This window comes from Aricia agestis, chromosome 18 (genome assembly GCF_905147365.1).
Source record: "Aricia agestis chromosome 18, ilAriAges1.1, whole genome shotgun sequence".
Taxonomy (NCBI): Eukaryota; Metazoa; Arthropoda; class Insecta; order Lepidoptera; family Lycaenidae; genus Aricia; species Aricia agestis.
Window position 1 is genome coordinate 5,359,825 of NC_056423.1, and position 21,842 is coordinate 5,381,666.

General features: G+C 42.2%; 2 protein-coding genes across 8 annotated transcripts in view; one reads left to right on the forward strand and one right to left on the reverse strand.

Annotated features, from left to right (window-relative positions):
• The first annotated feature begins 236 nt into the window (after positions 1-236).
• LOC121735851 (serine-arginine protein 55) lies at positions 237-13,336 on the forward strand. 7 transcript variants are annotated; one of them, XM_042126809.1, is made up of 11 exons: positions 237-346; positions 1,215-1,351; positions 4,448-4,518; positions 6,019-6,114; positions 7,190-7,274; positions 8,928-9,001; positions 9,545-9,721; positions 10,186-10,281; positions 10,713-10,859; positions 11,469-11,486; positions 12,042-13,336. In XM_042126809.1, exons 2-11 carry the CDS (start codon positions 1,226-1,228, stop codon positions 12,247-12,249), a joined length of 1,098 nt encoding a protein of 365 aa, XP_041982743.1. In that variant the 5' UTR covers positions 237-346; positions 1,215-1,225; the 3' UTR covers positions 12,250-13,336. The 7 variants fall into 7 exon arrangements, with proteins under 7 accessions (XP_041982743.1, XP_041982744.1, XP_041982745.1 ...); XM_042126810.1 differs by having other exon boundaries at positions 10,189-10,281; XM_042126811.1 differs by having other exon boundaries at positions 7,205-7,274.
• A 2,032-nt stretch (positions 13,337-15,368) lies between these two features.
• Positions 15,369-21,842, reverse strand: part of LOC121735850 (neurogenic locus protein delta) — a 28,354-nt gene continuing 21,880 nt past the window's right edge. The window contains exons 5-7 of the mRNA XM_042126808.1: positions 18,778-18,838; positions 17,273-18,646; positions 15,369-16,974 (exon numbers count right to left, since the gene is read on the reverse strand). Of these exons, the coding sequence (XP_041982742.1) occupies positions 16,881-16,974; positions 17,273-18,646; positions 18,778-18,838 (1,529 nt within the window). The 3' untranslated portion in view covers positions 15,369-16,880. The remainder of the gene's footprint in view (positions 16,975-17,272; positions 18,647-18,777; positions 18,839-21,842) is intronic.

Consider the following 21,842-nt stretch of genomic DNA (forward strand, 5'->3'; position numbering starts at 1 on the left):
GCAGTAATATTAAAGATGCAAACTACACCTGTTGTCTAAGCTGCAATCTGAAGGAGATTTATCTCCTTCTTGCAGCTTAGACAATAGGCTAATGATTAATAACTTTAACACCTGTTTTAATTTGATTTATTTAGGCAGCAATCTCCCTATTTCTCCCGATTTTTAATTGATAGCAACACCGATTTCATAAATGTCATTTCTGCAACACTGCCCAGTGCCCACTGGTCATCGCAATTTCCGTTTCCGACTCTGTGTTGCGTGGACGTGCACGTGTTTTATTTCAGTGAAAGAATAAATACAAAACTTTTTACAAACATAATTGGAAGGAAATAAATAATTTGAACTTGTAAGTATAATTTCAATAAAACTTACGTAACTTATAAACTTGTATTTAGTTGGAATATTCCAGTGTTAATAAAAATTCGACGCCGCCGCTGGGCGCCATTTTGGCGGTAGCAGATGGATAATGGATCCTCGAATCTCGATATTTATTATTTTTATACTGTTTTGGTATAAAATTTACTATGATATGACGAGATGTCCTTTTGAAATTTGCTTATTTACGTTCCATGCTACTGTAGGTTATGAATATTGTAGTTTAAACACATCGACATCAAGAATTATTTTTTATCACCGCGTGGTGCTCGCGCGCTACGCGTAAAAATGCCGCCATTTCTCCTTTCGTTTTCCCACGTCTTATCTAATACTTACCTTTTTATTTCTAAAATCATTAATATATCTAGTCTAGATTCTTACACTAAACAAGTAACATGTAAGTTAAATGTTATTGTTGCTATCATGTCAGTTTTAAATCATCGCTGTGGTAGTTAATTTCTGGTTATCACAGCCTAGTTTTATCAATGTGTTCTAGACATAGTACCATATAAATATCACGACTACTTCCATTTACGTCCTAGATTAAGATTTAGGTACATGTTTACTGTTTACGTTATTGATAAAGTTGTCATTACTTAACTGCTAATAAGTATATGAATGATAGGAGTAGTCCGGCTCATTGGCCCGGGAAGGACCAATATTGATTTTGTACAGGAAGTAGGAACATATTAATTCTACAATAATTGCCTATGATTGATCACGCTTAGACATCTTCCATCATGGCCTTATCTAGAAAGAGGGGAAAGTAAATAAAACTTTAATCTTGTTAAATCAATAATGTGTAGCAACAAGCCATAATCAATACATGTATGTTTCAGAGACCATAAAGATGGTGGGATCCCGAGTGTATGTTGGTGGGCTGCCATTCGGAGTGAGGGAGCGTGACCTGGAAAAGTTCTTCAAAGGTTTCGGCAGAATCAGAGACATTCTCATAAAAAATGGTTATGGATTTGTTGTAAGTATTCTATAACTTATTATTATAGCATTGTAGAAAAAGGCTGTCAAGCATACTGTAGCACTTGGTTGGAAGTATATCCTTTGGACACCTTTCCCACTGTTTTTTTTTTGTTTAACCCATCAATCCCCAAGCGGTGGCCGGCTGTCGCATAAAAATTGAATATCTATTGTGTCTGCGATTCCCACGATCAAGGTATTAAGAACTATTTTTTTATGTTGATCTCATAGTCTATACTTCATGTATACTCACAATCACTCCTAGATTCAGTACATGAAAATTAAACCCATCATGTAGTTAATTACAAAGTGCCCATCTGGCAAAATATAGGAATAACTAGTTTTTGCCTGCAGCTTTGCTCGCGTTAATAAGTATTATTAATAATTAGGTATCAAATTCTCAGCCTGATCGTTTTAAAATTGACATAGTTTCATACAAACTCTCATCCCCTATTTTACCATGTTGGGGGTAGTGTTAATCAAAATCCTTTCTTAGCGGATGCCTACGCCATGACAAATTACAGCGCGATCGGTCCAGTGGTTTCAGCTGTGTGTTGATAGATCACCATGTCAGTCAGTCACCTTTGAGTTTTATTTATAACCTACATTCTTGCAATAAAAATATTCTATTCTATTTATTATGTCGACGGTCCCTACGTATAAAGCGACATGTCAAAAGTAGTGGTTTTCAGGAGAGCGTTTTTAAGATTCAAACTGTTACTGTAGATTATCATAAAACATTTACACCATGTTTTTGGTTGATTTGTAAAGCTTAATGTAGGCCGTTTCTAATGATATAATACAATTTTCAATACTTTCGCCAAAATTACAAGATGACCGTTTTTACGCTGAAAATTCAAGACAAATTCAGTCTTGAATTGTCAGCGTAAAAACGGTTAAGTCGTACATGTCCGTTTTTACGTTGAAAGAATAAAAATATTATATTAGGTCCTATATTCATTCACCACTTTATAAAATGATTCTTACTGTCATAATTTATAATGTATGAGTAATATAAATTCTGGCTCTTCAGTAATAAAAACTAAAAATACAGACATCTTTTTATACGCTGCTAATTTAAAAAGTTTTTTCTATGTTATAATGAACGAATAAACGGACATATCATTAATAACTATAGGTCCAAAATAAAAAAATTCTAATGAAATGTGACTATTTGATAAGTTAAACTGTATCTTCAAACTTCAAAAGTCTACAAATTTTAGTATCAATGTTTTAACGTTTATACTAAAGAGTTTCAAAAACATCATTTCTTCTTCTTGGTCTTTTCGGGTACGTCTTGAGCAAGGTCAATTTCTTTTCCAATTTCCCTTCCCTCTAGGTGACCATTGATGACCTTAGACTTTTATTGCATCTTACATGAATAAATCCTTTAAGGTTTCGTTATAACTTCTACAATGGACAAGTCTGGACGGTAAAATATAATTCTGAGTCGATTATTATATTCACTGAGTCTTGAGAATATAATTATGAAGGTCGTAATTTTGAGCATTACCATTGAATACAGAGCTGCATTGATATAATCATCTTACACATTCCTCACAGGAACAAAATAGTGTTTCATTCTAATTGGCGACTGCCAAATTGACTACAGAACATCAGCTTATCTATTCTAATATTATTGAGCTGAAGAGTTTGTTTGTTTGAACGCCCTAATCGCAGGAATTACTAGTCCGATTTTGAAAATTCTTTTAGTGTTAGCTCATTTATTGAGGAAGGTATAAATTATCACGCTAAGATAAATACGAGCAAGGAAACAGAAGAAAATGGAAAAATCGGGAAGATTATTTGAAAGGGCTTATTTTACCGTCGTTAGTTGTCTATCGAGCGAACAAGGAGTGTTCTTTATAGTTTTTACTTATTGTTACATTATTTATTAACTGTTTTAAATAAAATAAATAACATTTCATTTAATACATAAAACAATTTAACGCCTTTTGTTTGCAAAACAAATATGCAGTCGAAACTCATACTCAATGTTCTTGCAAAGCCGCAAACATAAAGATATTTTATTTTAATGGGAACCTATCAGACTTCGCTTTCTATATGTGGTCCGTCCGCCTATGCCCGAGGTTCATCTCAAGAACCGCAATAGTAGAAATTTTCACTAAACGTTTTTTTGTTGGCGCTTTAAGAAATATATTAAAATCAAAATAAAATTAATGATTATTGTGGGGCCTAGAACAACAAACGAGATTTTTTTTGTTCTATATCCATGCCGGTAAGGCCCTGGTGGTTGTTCATCATGAAAAGAAGCCTCAGCCTCTGTTGCAGCTATTATTTCACGTCACTGATCAATGATCATTTATAACACTTAAATATTCATATTGGTTAAAATTTGATTGAATGTGTGGCACTAGTCCCACTAAAAACAAACAAAAATCTCATAATAACTGAACGTAAATGTTAACAAGTCTATAAATAATTCTCTACCTTAGAGGTAGAAACGGACATGTACGACATGCCGCGGGACGGTGCGTAATTTCCAACGCGGTACAAGACGGTAAGTATAGATGTCCGCATCTACCACAGTAAAATCTAATAAAACTCCCAACTTGTCGTCATTTACGTCTTTTTATCTTTGGAATTACTTGTGATAGAAAAAAAATAATAATGTAGGAATATGCGTCTCATTATATGGAAGTGCATGATGCAATAAAAAAAATTTGCTATTTTGGACATGACCGTTTATACGTAGGGACCGTCGATGTATTTATATTTATTATGTATATACTTAGATCTGAAAAATCATACTTTTGTGATCTTCATAGTAAACCAAAGATTGTCTAAATAAATTAACAAGATGGTCATGCCATGTATTACCAATCTATTAACATGCTAAGATTGAAAAAAATCCTAAATAAATCCAATATTACTTATTACCCCAGAAAAATATTAAAACTGATTAAATTGTTATTGACAATGAGTCTAAGGTCATCATTAATATTATGCTCAGAATGACTTGCTTGTTTTAAAACAATTATTATTAACCGTGATGCATACATTTCCAGTTTGTTTTTAATTTTAACTTCAATGCATTTTCATTAGGATTTACTCAATGTTTTATTTTTATTTTCAGGAATTTGAAGACTATAGGGATGCAGATGATGCAGTCTATGAACTGAATGGGAAAGAGCTGCTTGGCGAAAGGCAAGTATTTTATTGAATACAGGTTTATTTTTAAATGTACTTTTTATGGATTATACAATGCTTAATATTAAGTGTTGATCTGTATTTGCATTTTGCTGATCATACACCAAAAACATAACTAAAATAGAGCAAAATAATGCAATGCGAGATAGAAGTCATGATAATATCATAACTATATTCTGATCTTGCAAACTGGCTCTTTTAAACAATAGTTTCTTGTTTCTCATAATCCATAAAAAGTAGGTTAAACCACAATGTTTTCATGTGAACAGAGTTGTGTTGTAGTTGTTTTGTTTGATCCTTTATTCATTGCTATAATATATTTTTTGTTGCTATGATTCAAACATATTTGTATTTTTGTCAGTCATTAATATAATTTTGATTTTGACAGCCGGCTCCACTAGATTAAAATGAAGAAATCATTTTTACTTTTACATCATTCATTATAGTCTAATTGCACTGTATAAATGAATTTTAAAATTATATCTTTATTTATAAATTGAATTTTATATTCAGACTAATTTTTATGTGGAAAAAGCCGTGCAATCAGGAATAAACTATTGAAAAAGTAAAAATGTTGCAATCGGGCGAACAAAATTTGGGTATAAACGGTGTTGGCTACTTGCGATTACCGGTGCTAATAGTGGTGAAAGACACACAACTCACGAGCTAGGTATATAGGGCTCAGACTTTTATGCTGTAATGAATGCAATAGCGTCAGAGAGAAAATAATAATAAGGGAGATCGCAGACGACAGATTTTTTGTGCGATCGAGTCTGCGGCGCCCATACACTTGGGCATGGGGGCCGCAGACTCGATCGCACAAAAAGTCTGTCGTCTGCGATCTCCCTTATCCATATTCGGAATAAATGAAGTTAAAGACGATGACAATCTGTTATTTCATTATGCACTAAAAACTTCTGGCATTGGCACTCTTCATAGACAATATATTATGCTTGATATCAAGCAATCTGCCACTTTATTGGCAGACATTTTTCATTAAATACAGTCATGTGCCATTAAATATGTCTCCAGTAAGAGTTCTATGACTGTATAGTATAATATTTCATCTGTCGGCTAAGGGTCAATTCAGAAAGCAACGCGTAGATGCATTTCTAAATTTATATCGAGTTGATAGACGTGCATGATATCTCACGCAAATTAAGTCTGTCAATTCAATACTTTAGAAATCATCTACTCGTCGCTTTGCGGCCTGAACTGACCCTAAAGGTACAAGTTGGAAGCCCGCTACATGAAGCGGCAGCAGACAACTTGTCGTCGCGACACTACTAGTTTCTATGTATTTCTATGTTGTTGCTAGCTGCGGAGAGTATTTCATAGAAATACATAGAAACCAGTAGTGTCGCGACGACACGTCATCTGCAGTTGTCGCGTGTCGCTCGGTTCCAACTTGTACCTTTAAGGAGTATTGTTTGTGGGGAGGATGGGGTGCTAGTGGGTTAGTGTGTCTATCGCCCGCTCATGCCCAACGTGCTTCAGGGTCGTGGTGGAGCCGGCGCGAGGCATCGACCGCAGCGCGGACCGGTACCGGCGCGACCGGTACTACGAGCGAGACCGCGGCCGGTCGCGATACGAGTGAGTGTTGTTGTAGGGTGTCGGTGGAGCGCGCGCGCGGCACTCCCCGCGGGTCAGACCGCTGGCGCCGCGAGCCCGCCCGCCGCGCCCCGCCCCCGCGCCGCGCCACTGAGACGTCTGTATCCAGACTAGACATCACACATGACAACACCATAGTCCATAACATACGAGCTAGCTAGGAGTTCACACCGCATACTACAGTTTACACATGCCATACAACACCACACCACAAGCAAAGAACCACCAAGCTAGGAGTTGTCATTCCACATGCCACTAGGATTGCTACGTACCCAAGGGGAAATGTCTTATATTTGGCAAATTGTCCAGTTGTATGTTGGTTAAGCCAAGCTAGAACCTCAAATCACCTGAGCTTAGGGAAATTGACCCATATAATTTATGGCAATCAAGTTATGTATCTAAGATCTTATCACCTAATTAGTGATAAACTTAAGTTTACTTCTTCTCTGTCCATGTGTGGCTGTTATTGCTTGCCAATAGCCTATCAGTAATAGGCAAACTCACTTACTTGCCCATAAAAAGTCAAATATAGGCCATTAGCTTTCATTTACTCTCATTCATATCGCATTTTCACAATACTCTATGCAAGTCTTAGATTATGCTTATGTAAGTAAAAATAACAAAGTTTATACTAGAGAAAAAAAAATTGAACGTTGAAAAATACATTTACATTAAATTATCACTGCCATGGTATCTATTACGGACCATTGGTCTCTGAAATTTTTGAATAATAAAATGTCTAGATGTAAGAAAAACATAGTTTCTACTTCGCTTTCTTGGTGTTTGCATTTTAGTTTTGCATTGATTTTGGTAAAAATAAAATAGCTTTTTGAATTGCTCTGAAACAATTATATAAAATTGGTAATATAAATATTTCAACACATACTAAAAGCTACATCATAAATAAAGATTTAATTTATATCTGAGGTCAGGTGGAGGTCGAATAAAAACATTGAGATTGTAGATAGGTATTAATAGATGAGCAATTTAAAAAGTTAGCTAGTAAAGTTGTAATAATGAAACACCGGGTACGTGAAATAGGAATTTTTGTTTACAGTGACTACAATTACAGATATGGGCCGCCGACGCGGACGGAGTATCGACTTATCGTCGAAAACCTATCCAGCCGCATAAGCTGGCAGGTAAGAGACTGACGGGACCCCAAGTCATCATCACCATCATCATTCAGGTGGCCATGGGTTGGGCGGACTACCAGGGATCGGTCTTTGGGTGCGAGCGAACGGATCTAGCTAGACGGTACGAGGAACGGGAGGCATAGGACATGGACCATTGCGGAAGAGGAAAACCCAGTAACATAATGAAGACAAGCGATGCAAAGAAGGCACAGAGAAGACTAGTTGAGATGGCAAATGTATTTGATGAAGCTACAACTGAAGTTGGACTGTTCTAACCAGCTGTGATGCAAGAAGACCACAACATACCTTTGTGACGATGTGAGAACTACCAGAAACCATTCAGCCCCATTCTCTCCTCGAAACTGCAACTAAAATATCAAACGTAGCACTGCATAGCAGGCTTAGTTAAAATTAATAAGTAGCTTTTTTGTCTTACTGTAATATATCCTAGCTTAAATCTTTTAAATTCTTTGCATATAAACAGTTTTGTAAAATTGTATTTGAAAGCAACTTTTGAATATGAAAATTCAAGCTCATAGATAATTTTTAAATAACGACAGAAGGCTGCGTTTCGTGCCCAGAGCCCACGTTCCCTGATGTAGCCCGTGGTGAGGTCAGAGCCGATGTTAGGACGGTAGCGCCCGCCCCCCGACGGTGACGTCAGACCGGCTTGTGACGTCATAGCGCCCCCGCCGCCCCCGCCAAGGTAAAGTGGAAGGGGGCACACAGGAGCCAAATATGTGCAATCCCATTTTGATTCATTCGCATTTTAAGTTTATTCATGACGGTGAGTCGCCGCTATGAATTCATTTTTACCATCATTTAATTTTTGTTTTGTGCCTACTCAGCTTTTCGTACTCGTTGCATACATATTGGTTTCATTTCTTTCTCCTCGGCTTGCGAGTTGACTGCGATGAAGGATTGACCCAGCTCGAGCTTCCTAAAGGGAAAAATATGACTGAGAGTCATATTTTCAATGAGAGTCCAAGCGATGCTATCTGATGTACGGCAAGTGGAGACTGCAGCAAAGAGAGACTGGAGAGGTTCTGAGGATCCATGCTGACTGAATGTGGAATGCGTAGCAGGACATGCAGAGGCCACCAACGAAGGAAAGCAGAGAATTAGCCAGGATACAGACAAGGCCCAAAGAAAGAAGACAGGCTAGCTAAGGAAATGCTAAACATGGTTGCCATAGATGCTGGAGTAGAAGTAGTGGACTTGGGACTGAGACCAAAGAGAGATATGATATAGAGTACCGAGACCAAAGAAGTGCTAATACCAAAGAGGGTACAGAGAACAAAGAGAATCGAGACCAAAGCAGTGCCGGCAATGGACAGTGTGTAATTACACAAAAACACAGCAGACAAACCATACACCACAGCAGCTATACATGACAAGCGACAAAAGAAATGAAAACCAATAGTGTTGTGATTATGAAATCTGTTTAGGCACTTATTTTTTGTTCTTCAGTCCTTTTCATTTCAACTTTGCACAAACATAGGGTGTAACGAGTAACAATGATGATACTACACATTTTACCATCTTTCGGGGCTGAAAACCTTGATGATAACTTTACAACTGAGAATTACTTTTAAAAAAATTTAAAAAGTTAATTTGTACCTAAAAGTTTGTATACTAATATATTCATATGATTTCCAGGACTTGAAAGATTATATGCGTCAAGCTGGAGAAGTGACTTACGCTGATGCGCATAAGCAGCATAGAAATGAAGGGTGGGTACTGATAAATTTTATATTACGATTTAGGAGTCAATCCTACGAAGTACAAAAGTTTTGACTCGATAAAGTTTCTGGTAGCCGACTAACTATAAAAAATAGATCTTGGTGTTGACTAGTCGTTTAATGATGATACTATACATTTTACCATCTTTCGGGGCTGAGCACCTTGATGATAATTTTATATCTGAGGACGACTAGCTACAAGATACAGATATTATAACACATTTGTCAACAGGAGTATATTATGTGGAATACCAAAATGTACAAGAAAAACTGTATGTATATACAGAGAAAACTCGATAAACGTCCGGTTTCCACGTAATAAGCGAATTTTAGCGCAACTAATTTGCGAGCAAAAACAACAGAAACTTCTACGATGTCTCTTATTTATAAATTTATATATTAAGAAAACCAACAGCTTAATAATTAAAGTATATTAGAAACACGACTAGGTGACACAAAGCCAATTAAAGGTTCTTGCGAATTGTATACCGTTAAACAACATTTTCATATATTTCTCGTGTCTTGGGTTTTCAGTGTGGTAGAGTTTGCTACGCACTCCGACATGCGTGCCGCGATCGAGAAGCTCGACGGTACTGAGCTGAACGGGCGACGCATACGCCTGGTGGAGGACCGCCGGTCGTCGCGGCGCCGCAGCCGCAGCGCGTCGTCTAGTCGCAGCCGTAGCCGCTCGCGCGAAAGACGCCGCTCCAGGTATGTTATTCATGTAATAGAACCTGGAGGTCTACCGCGAAACCTTTTTGAGACTCAAACGATCGAATCAGAATGCTGCGTCCTTTTAACACACGTGAAATGACGTTGTGAAAGTAGGACTCGTCGGATTCGGCATTCTCGTCATCGGACGATGACGAGAATGCCGAATCCGATGATATTCTGAACTACATTTAAAAATTTTATACATTGACATTTAAAATTCATTTACGAGTACTAGTTAGCTAGTCCAAACATTAGCTAGTAATTTTAGGCTTATAATTATAACGTTTGCGATAAAAAAAAGTCAATGTATGAAGTGATCTATTTTTTAAATGATGATACTATACATTTTACCATCTTTCGGGGCTGAAGATTCTTGAATGATAGCTATATCACTGAGTAAATTTTGGATAAGAAAGCTATTTTTTTTGTCTTAGACAATGTTTAACACAATAATATCACAGCAGGTCGCCGCGCGCGTCGCGCAGTCGCTCGCGCTCCAAGTCGCGCCCCAAGAGCAAGAGCCCCGCTGCCAAATCTCGCTCCCGATCGCGTTCCAAGTAAGTAAACTTACAATTAAATACCTGTAATATAGATTCATATAAATTCTATATACTCTGTAAGTCAAGATGGCTAGCAATGTTGCATGCATTATTCATATAACTGCAAAACATACTCGCATGAAGCTATCCATGTCTCATTAGTCATTTGGCTAGACTCCCATGTTAATCTCTGTATTATTTGCTTAGCTTCCCTTTGTCAAAATTTCTTAATATTTTCATGGTAATATTTTATTAGTATATTTGAACTGTAATTTTATGTAATTCAGCTTCTATTTTATGTCTTAATAACTATCAACTTTGCCGTTCTACCGTTCTACGTATGTATGTATGACAGAGAAAAACATGATAATAAATATTAACATGATTGTCGAAAGTTTGACAAATAGCCCTGTAGTGGTATGTAGTAACGTTGTATTGCTCGCGACAAGGGACCGCAGCCGCTCGCGCTCCGGGTCACGCAAGTCGGAACGTGCGTCCGCCGCGCGCAAGTCGCGCGACCGATCGGCGTCGCACAAGTCGCCCGACCGCAACGGACGCCGCTCAGCGTCCAGATCCGCCGCTAGAGACGACTCCAGGTATGATGAGTTTATTTTCCACTGCAATACTCCATTTTTTTGTACTCCAAGCTTGTAGCACTAATTTCCATACATTTTTATTTCTTTCTGCATACTAAGATATTAAAATATATGAAAAATATAGGCAGTCCACCATAGGATACTGCAATTCTTTTGTTGAACACGCACATAATCCATACTTACTAATATTATAAATAGGAAAGTGTGTCTGTCTGTTACCTCTTCACGCCCAAACCGCTGTACCGATTTTGCTGAAATTTGGTATGGAGAGACTTGGAGTCCTGGGAAAGGACATAGGATAGTTTTTATCCCGGAAAAAGGTACGGTTCCCACGCGATAAACTAATTTTGGGCGTCATCTAGTTACTAATAAAGTAGTGTAGTGCCAACTGCAGATATGTGTTCAGTCAACAACTTACAGTCTACAAAGTAGAATTTAATTTAATTCCTTGCATCCTGTGCAGATTACGGACAAAACTTATACTACTTTTGAATGTTTCATGTGTAATATGCAAACTAGGCCCTTTTTATTCTGTTTTTACATCAATTTGGCTACAAAAGAAACACTTATTTGCACTTATTCTAACTTAATGTTTCCTGCATCACACAGACCGGCTACAAACAAGAGGTATGTGAAGTAAGTCAGTAGTTAACATGCAGCTTTAGAGTTTAGACTATTGTATTTCAAGTATTTAGGCTTATTTATTTTCTCGTAATTAGTTTTACTGTTGTGGATTTTACTGTGAAATTAGGTATAGTATTAGTTCTTTTTATTTGCATAAGGAATGTAAAAATATAATATAGCTGCCTGTGCAAGTCTGATATGATATGGCAATAATTATTAAAATCTGTTGCTATTTTTTATGTTAATGTGAAAAATGTAGCCTTTAGTGGTATCTAGTAAATATCAAACATTTATGTATTTGCCGTAAAACCAATACAGAAAATATTGGTTTTACGGCATTTTATAATTCAAATATTACTACTTATTTTAGTTTTTGAAATACTTCCAAGGGAATTGATTCATAGGCAGGCCTACGTTATTTGGTCAGGTAACCCAGCCAATTGACATTAATTTAGCAGTGCCCTGCAAAATAAAGTAGGTACATTAATTGCCTAGGAATCGATTTCCTCGAATATACATTTTATAAGTTTATTTAACTAATACTGTATATTTTTTCAGGGAGAGGTCTCGCTCGCGCAGCAAAGACGCGGGATCGCCGAAGCGCGACGAGGGCCGCCAGCAGAGCAAGTCGCGGTCGCGCTCTCGTTCGCGTTCCGTGTCGCGCGACCGCTCCGGCTCCCGCGACAGGTCGCGCTCCGCGTCGCCGCGACAAAACGGCGACGGCAAGGATAGGGACGGCGACCGCTCGCCTCGCAGTGGGGATTAGATGTAAACTAGATTTAATCGTAGATTTAAGGCCCCGAAAACACATCGTAGAAACTCACATCACTTGTGTCCGGACTGGCACATTAACGGCATTGGTGAATGCTATAGTACTGATAAAATTTCTAGCATCTTTCGCATTTGCGATGGGCTATAACTCACCGGGAAGCCAATACGACGTAGCCAGTGATGTTACAACGTCCAAGCAACGTGTGGCGTCTGTACGTCGGTGTTTTTCTTTAAAGTTAGGTTTAAAAATAACGCTTTGCAGCGACGTAGAGGTGACATAGTAATAATGGCTACGTCGCAATGGCGTCCCGGTGAGTTACAGCTCTAACAAAAGTAATATGCGCGTATACCTCGATAACACTTGTGTACCTACTCCAAAATTGTTTTTTTTTTCATTCTGCAATTGTGCACAATCTAGCAACTTTGCATTTGTAGAATGTAAAAAATATGTAAATGGCGATTATGTAATATGACTAATGTGTTGGTTACAAAGCAAATATTTTGTTATGTTGCATAATCTTCTAATTACGGCTTATAATGAGTGGTGAAACGCTCATTGTTAGTGTTATTTATTGTAGTGTTGTTTCGTGTAATTTTTTGGCAACAATTGGAATTTAGGTTGCGCACAAAATGTTGAAATCAATTTCATATGAAAAAACAGTTCTAAACTCATAATGGACGAAGGGCTCCTCATACATTTTGTTCGCATTTTTTATAAAGAAGCCTTAAAGAAAACGTGTTGTCTAGGGTCTCCGGTTTATGATGTGTTTTCGACAAGTAGTATAATTTGTGATCTCGTGAACACTGTCGACTTTCGACAACGCACTAATTGTTGATTTTCATTTGAAATATTAATTGTAATAATTTGGTTAGTGCAAATAATATGAGAAATACAACTTGTATTTTCAGCAAAGTCAAAGCTAAACATTGTGAATTTAATATTTATGATAAATACACGAGATGGTTATTTTTAAGGTAAATACGTTTAGTAATGAATTGACACCTACTATTATACATAGGTATAAGGTATTTTTTGTAAATACTGTATTAAGGCACCAAATAAAAATTATTATTAAATTTAACTCTGCGTTTTTTTACTCCCCTATCTCATAAGTAGTAGTTTAAGGCCGTGTTCAAACCAAACTGACTGTCAGCCACCGAATCTGAGCGAACGTTAGGCTCAATTCACACCGGAATGGCAGAGGCGAGGCGAGCAGTTTCAGTGTCATATGATTTTAAAGTTTATCTTCATTATTGTAATAGTATCGCTTGAGAAAAATAAATAAATAAATAAAATAAAAATAAATAAAAAAAAAAATCATATGACACTGAAACTGCTCGCCTCGCCTCTGCCGTTCCGGTGTGAATTGCGCCTTAACGCAGTTTATTGTATGTCCATACAATATATTCACTTTCGTTCACATCTAACGGACTATACATTATTAAACGCTATGCGTAGGCGCTGACATTCGGCGGCCGATTAATATAGCACGTTACTACGCTCCGCGGACGCTGACTAGCTACGTCAGCTATAGCGTATAGTCAGCATACTGAGAACGAAAGTCGAAAAGTACTGTTTATTTTCACGTTTAAACGTGTGAGTTTTTTGTTAGACATTCGATCGTGAATGCGTTTGGCGTTTACTAAGATTTTGTATGGGAGATGGGCTCACTCCCGTGAGCATCGCTAGGTGGCGCTGTACAAATCCCATACAAAATCTTAGTAAACGCCAAACGTAGTACCTATTCTGTCTTGTGTTATGTGTATGAAAGTACTAGGATCTCATAACTATGTAGTAGTATAAGGGATAAGACAAAGTACAGTATTCTGTCTTGCGTAATAAAATACTAGGATCTCATGACTATGTAGGTAGTAGTAAAACCCATCAAGCCCCAAGCGGCCCCTGTGTATCTGTGATTCCTACTATCGAAGCACCTATTCTGTCTTATGTATGAAAGTACTAGGATCTCATAACTATGTAGAAGTTTAAGGGATAAGACAAAGTACAGTATTCTGTCTTGCGTAAGAAAATACTAGGATCTCATGACTATGTAGGTAGTAGTAAAACCCATCAAGCCCCAAGCGGCCCCCGTGTATCTGTGATTCCCACTGTCGAAGCATTAATTGACAAGACGAAGTATATAGTATTGTGTCTCATTGTTAGCTCCTGACACTATACAGCAAAAGCCAGTGAAGCCAATAAGCTTTGTCCACACTGTGCCTTTTTCTGTTCGTCAAGGGCATGCGTTATAGTGCAGTCAACAGCGAACGTGAGGCATGCCCGCGACGCATGCCCTCTGACCGTCCAAATCTTTCCAAAACTTTCACTTTATTATTAAAAATGACAGTTGGCGTTGCGTTCGTTGACGCATTCAATGATTGAATGCGCTAAACGAAAGTTGAATGAAAGAAGATGAGGAATATTGTAGACGAAAGAGTATAGTGTGGACATAGCTATTGAGCAACTTTTAGCCCACCTTGCGTAGGTATCTAAACTGCACGTTACACGCTGTATTCAATATTTTATCTACGAAGTTGGGTAAGTAAAATACCTTTGTAATCTTTTGTAAACAATTGTTTATTAACATTTAATTTATCGTTGCATCGCTGCAGAATAATACACATTCGTCACACATCTCTCACCAATACCAATACAATGACTTTATATCTCGATAGGATACATCTATGGAATTACGTTACATTTCACGTTACTGGGCTTTCATTTTTCTTTTGAATTGAAAATGTGAATATACTAAAAGTTAAAACAAATAAATTATTGTACTTTATCTATAATTGTATAAATAAATGATAGAAAATAAATGACTCGTATCGCATGCAATTATTAAAAACATACAAAAATATCGACAAAACAAAATTTCCTAAGATAAAGTTACTTATTAGAAATGGAATGATATTTTTCGTCTTTCAGTATACTCACACGGAATAAATGCATTCATGATTTCTAATAAAAGTCCAAAATACAGAGCAATCGAGAAGCTTCCCTTCAGTCAATTGTACATTTTTAAATAAAATAATCAAACGATTTAAACAATTATTACAATTAACATTCTATTGTCACGGATTCATTAATAAATAAATAAAAATACTGTCATTTTATTGGTCCGGGAAATAATCATTAAATACCTATATCATTAAAATTAAATCCAAAAAAGAAAAATGAAAGGCAACATTCGACTTTTAAGTACAACAGAATACAGATGCGACGACGGTCGCTACTCTCATAATTCACATAATTCAATATTACAATTTGTCATCTTACAAAATTAAACAAAAGAACATCAATACGATCAGTCTATTAATAGTTTGATATAAATTTTACAATTTTGTCGATTAAACCTTTAAATTATCCTATAAGCGTGGCGAGGCGACATGAGAGACCGACTTAACAACCTAATATCTACAAACGTCCTTAAATCTGCAATTTACCATAAACAGTCGGCCGGATCCGCGGCAGGGCGCCGCCCCGCGCCGCTCGGGCCGGGGGCGCCGCCCGGGGGGATCCGCCCTCCCCGCGATCGCAATAAATAAGTTAAAACAACCAGCGCCACCGTGTCTCATGTCGCCTGATCACAATATTGTCGCAGTTACCAAAGTAATGGAGGATACACTTATCGCTAAAACTTAGTAGTTCTTTTTATACACAATGACTTAGGTTTCGACGTTTTGTTTCTTATAAGTACTCAGATATTTTAAACCTATGGACTAATTTCGTGCGTTGGGTCGGCGCGGCGCGACCCCTGGCTCCTCCCCGCGGCGGCGCGGAGGACGCAGGGATGGCGCTCGCCCGAGGAGCTATACCGATCGAGGAGTAATGAAAAATCTATGTCGATTTTCACGAAAACCGGAGCAAGATTTTTGTAGGACGATCGACGATCGTAATCATAGGAACGATGGCCATAAATAGTCAATCACGAAGTAAATCAACGTAAAAAATAGACGCACAATTTGCGCTATAAAAATTAGTCTAAAAACGCACGGGTCGGTTTCTACGGTGCGAGTCTAAAATAAAGTACAACGGGGCGTGAACATCACAGAATCGATACAGAATCATAATGGCTTCCTCTATTTTTTATCGGGCGGCCGACGTCAGCCGCGAATTCGATTTTCAAAATCGTCTCGCGAGTTCGAAATTTAAATTCGGAGCTGACGTTTACACTTCTTTCGGAGTAGAACGGGAGGGGGCAGGACGGGCGAACGGTCGGACGTCCCTCTGCGCGTCCGCGCGTCGGACCGAGTCGCGCGGACCGCGGTTCACAGTTACCTACAGAGATCGCAGACGGTGGACGCGGGTCCACCACACCCCACGGCAAGCGCGGTCCTCGCCGCGCACTCGCCCAGGCCCGGGGCACGGGCCCACTCTGCCGGGCCCGCCGGCGGGCTCGACGCGAAGCGCCGTCGGCGACGCTTGCCGATAGAGGGTCAAAATATCGCCATCAATATTTACAGCGGCGGGCGAAACTTTATCTCAATAAATATATCCGAACTTACATCTAGCCGTCTATACAGGGGGTCACTTTACAGGTTACGCTATATGTACACGCGGCGCACAGCCTAGATCGCACGAGCGTCCGTTGCGAATAAATAATAGTCCAGAGCGCGGGAGCACTACACTTGCGTCGCGAACGTCGGCGGCAGGCAGTGCTCGTCCAGCACGTACACCCCCCCGCCCTCGAGCGCGCGCTTCACTAGCGACGTGTCACTGTAACAAACAGACACAACGGTTAGATTTGGTGTTACGTTTGCTTATGTTATGTTAACATAAGCTCCTGTAAGCGGAGGATGAATGTTCTATTTTTGGTTTTCTGTCGGTTATATCTTTTACAACATGACTTCAACTACAGCTGATATCTGTTCTATTTCTAGATTCAATTTAATTATTGTTACAACATGACTCGTTCGAGAGAATTACGGAGGACCGTAGAATATTGTTGCAATAAAATACTAATCAAGATCGAGATGAAAACTGGGGTTGTATATAAATAGCGTGGTATACTGACCTGCTAGCGCAGTAGGCGGAGTCTGTGGAGAGGCGCGAGAGGCGCGGGTCGAGCGCGGCCAGCAGGCGCGCGGCGCTCTCGGTGTTGAGCGTTTTCCGCTTGCACTCCTCTGCGGCGGCGTTGTGCGCGTTCTGGCACTCGGGCACGGGGCCCTCGCACTTGCCCCACGTGTTGCGGATCACGCGCCCGCCGCCGCCCGCGTTGGCTGCGTTCTGCGCGCGCGCCTCCGCGTCCGCCGCGCTCTGCGCGCGCTTCCGCCGCCGGCGCACGCACGCCACCGCGCCCGCCGCCGCCAGCGCCGCCGCCGGCACCGCCGCCGACAGCGCCGCGATCAGCGCCACGTGCCGCCCCGACAGGCTCTCCCCCTCCCCCGCCTCGTCCCCCACCCGCCGCAGGTGCCCGCCGGCCGGCCGCGCCGCCGCGTACTCGGCCAGCGACACGCCGCACGACCGCCCGCCCCAACCCGCCGGGCACGCGCACTGGTAGCCGTCCACGTGGTCCCGGCACGTCCCGCCGTTGCGACACGGCGCCGACGCGCACTCGTCCACGTCCACGCTGCAGTCCTTGCCCGCGAAGCCCGGCCGGCAGCGGCACTCGTAGTCGTTGTCCAGCACGAGGCACTCGCCGCCGTTCGCGCACGGCTTCGTCAGGCAGAGGTCGACGCGCGTCTCGCAGCGCGGGCCGAGGAAGCCGGGCGCGCACTGGCAGCGCTGGCCGGCCACCAGGTCGACGCACGTGCCGCCGTGCTCGCATACCACGCCGTCGCAGTCGTCGATGTCGATCTCGCACCGGTTCCCCCGGAAGCCGGGCCGGCAGGAGCAGCGGAAGCCGTCGCCGGCGCGCGAGCAGGTGGCGCCGTTCCGGCAGGGCGCGCCGGCGCAGGGGTCGGCCTCGACGGCGCAGTCGGCGCCGGTGAAGCCGGGCGGGCAGACGCACGCGTAGCCGGCGGCGCGGGGCTCGCAGGCGCCGCCGTTGCGGCAGGGGCGGTCGGCGCAGGTGAGGCGGCGCGTCTCGCAGCGCGCGCCCTCGTAGCCGGCGGGGCAGGCGCACGCCATCTCGCCGCCGTCGTCGGGCACGCACGCGCCGCCGTTGAGGCAGGGCCGCTCGGTGCACGAGCTGCGCGACTTCTCGCAGTCGGGGCCGGTGTACTCGTCGGGGCAGACGCACGTGTAGGAGCCCTGGCCGGTGTTGTGGCACACGCCGCCGTTGCGGCACGGCCGGTGGTTGGTGCAGTAGTTGAGGTCCTGGTTGCAGAACAGCCCGCCCCAGCCCTCCTCGCAGATGCAGTCCCAGGGGCGCGCACAGGTGCCGTGCACGCAGCCGGGGTGCCGCTCGCACTGGTCGCACAGCTCGCCCACCCAGCCCGAGTGGCATCTGAGAACGAGACGACGAACTTTAGAAACATGTCCGACGCGAAAACGAGCGCTCGGGGGAGCTCGCGAACAATGAGCGTGAATGATTTAGCAGGCGCGCAGTTAGCGCGGAGGTGGTAAGTGGATACTCACATGCACTCGTCGGGCTTGAGGCAGTGGCCGTGCTCGGCGTCGCAGCCCGGCAGGCAGCGCGCTGGAACAAACAAAGGGACGTTCGTTAGCGCATCACAAACACGGGGCACAATGGGTCGGCCGGTCGATACTCGACGCGACTTCACATGTTAACTCGGAATCTCCGGATCGCAAAGGACACGCTAACAAAGAGAGAGGTTCGTTAGCGTCCCGCGCCGTCCCGCGCCGCGCCGCGCCGGCCGAGGTCACGCGCGAAGATCGGTTATCTCGAAACACGACTCTAAGATCCTTCGCTAATATCGAACTTTTTACCATTTCGATGAACAATGTACCATCGAGGAAATTGATTCCTAGGCAGTTGACAGACCAACGCCATTTGGTCGGATCATGTCAATTCAATGTTAATTAATTTATTGTGATCTGACAGCCGGGTTTGACATAACGCGACAAAACTACGTAGGTCCCCCATCTGCCTAGAAATTAACTTCTCTGATAGCTGATAAGTAATAATACATACTATAATTAAATTCATCGCTGTACATGCGGAACCTCAACATCGTAGTAGAATCAAATCGATTAGGGTAAATTGTGATAGAAACAGTGTTACCAACCACAAAGCTCAAAAACAGCAGCTCTTCATTCAACACCAAAAAAGTAGAAAACAAACAGGTGAAAATATTTTTTTATACTAAAGACGAGACAGCACTAAAGGGATACACACTTGTTTAACTACTTCATGTTGTTTTTCGTCACTTTAAAGTATGAATTGCTAATGTTATCTCCTTTTTTTACGAATTACGACCCATTGAGAAAATAGCAGATTTTAGAAATAAAACAGTAAACAAGGAAAAATACAACAGATCCACTGGTAAACAGCGGGGTTGGCAACACAGATTAGAAAGTGAGTAACTGGCATAATATGTGCGCATCGTTAATTCTAATTTACGAGGTCCGGCGAAACCCCGAGTCAGGCGAGAGGCGAAACAAGAAAGAAAGCACCGTCCATCGCCGCTCGCGGAGCGCCGGCCGAGTTCAGCACACACGGCGACCGTGTAATGGTGGAGTAATTGGTAAAAAATATTGTTTTGAAATGAGAAGTGCGGCGCGGCGTCGCGTCGGTCGGGTGCGCACGGGCAAGTTATCGGAGCGAATACGGAGGGGCAGATACCGCGGGGAGCCAACCGTCGCCCGACCGTTACTAGTCCCCCAGCTAGAAAAATACTACCGCCGTTTACGCATACGTTATGCCGGCTCTTGATATAGGCGAACGCGTTGGCCAACGCGTCTGCAGACGCGTTGGCAGTGCGCTTGCAACGGCGTTTGTGAGTAATCCACACATAGGAAGGTCGTTCAGTATGCTTTGGATCGCGCCAATGTGCGGACGGATTCAAAATGGATGTTTAGTCGCTAACAGCTGCAGCTGTTTATTTATTCACAGCTTATAATTACTTTGTAAATGTGGACAAGAAAAAGTTTTTAAAGAGTATTCTGGAAATAAATAAATAAAAGGCGAGAAAACGTAACAAACAAAGAAATAAACTCACTTTTACATAATATTTTATAATATTAAAATAATATAAGTAATTATTTTATTACCTACTTATTATTTATTAAATTATTACATACAAAAATTATTACATATTATAATAATTATCATAATTATAACTCCGGGCAAACTGATCGCGCGGCCTATGTGTGGATGGAGCGCGAAGCTTGCGACAAATGTCCTTTGATCTTTTGCCGACATTTCCGACCCGTGCGGCAAGCTCGCAGATGCGTCGGCCAACGTCTAAATACCTACGGCCAACGCGCGAACGCCCGTTCTACACATTGGGCCAACGCGTCTGCAGACGCGTTGGCCAACGCGTTCGCCTATATCAAGAGCCGGCATTACCCGAATGCAAATTCTAAATCGAACGAGGAAGCGCAGATAAATCTCCGTTTATCCGCGCTCCGAGCCAGCATTACCGGAGATTAGTCTGCGCCCGGAGACTTTAATGTAGGTTTAAATTAAACCCGGCTAACGCAAAGCCCCGAACTCGGCGAAACGCGCGCAAATCGGCTTACGACTCGCTCCGGCAAATTGGAAACTTTCCGCGTCTACGAGGGGTGGTTTTAAGCGAGACGGAGGAGAGTAATCCGCTTTTAACGATAACGAACCGGCCGATCGGGAGCATTTAGCTTCAGTATCTCCAATTTATTTCGGGAGCCCTCGTGGCCCATCGGGAAAGAATTGGGGCGCCACTCGGCGGCACAACAAAAGCTCATCAAAGGTTTCGAGTGCCCGCTGCCCCGCTCCAGCCTCTTGGCTTATCTCGACGGTAGTAAACTTACACTCCAGAAGCACTCGCCCGAGTGCCGCGGGCCCTCCCCGGCCCATCGATTATTATTAGAGAACGGTATCGATTGCCGTCGCCTGCCACCGTGCCGCGGGCGGCCGAGGTCAGGTAGCCCGGGTCCCGGCGTGCTGTCGGGCAGTTCCGAACTTCCGACAGCTGGCCCGCTCCGGTGTAGGCGGCCGTGGGATTCGCGATTCGAGGAAGATAATATTCGTGAGAACTCAGCACTCGTTTACAATTAGGCGAAATTAAGCCGGCGTAAAGGGTTTCTCTCGCGATGTTTACCCTATCATTAGGAAAGAGGAGCCGGGAGATAATACCGCCGGGACATGCGAATGAGTTCTGGACGCTAAGCTTTCCCAGAAGGCGAGATACCGTTCGGCAGATGCGGAGCGGGTTTCGTGACACGGTCGTGTACGAGAGTTTATTTCGATTGGTGTTCGTTTCTCGTTTAAAGGTGTTTTTGACCCGGTTCGCGCTCGCCGCTGTGTGTGTGAGCGTACCGCGTTGTTTTCATTTCATTACGGCCGCTTCTCTCGCTTTTACATTTTCGTAATCGCCGATGCGCCGTCCCCAGGGCTGCGACCGAAAAAATGGACGACGTCTCACGCTTTCGAGGAGAAAATTTCTCGCCTATCGTAGACATCATGCATTCTCGACCGCGACTGTTTACTTTTACCAGAAAATTATGATTTCGCGGTTATCGGGTGTCGCGGGCAGCCCTGG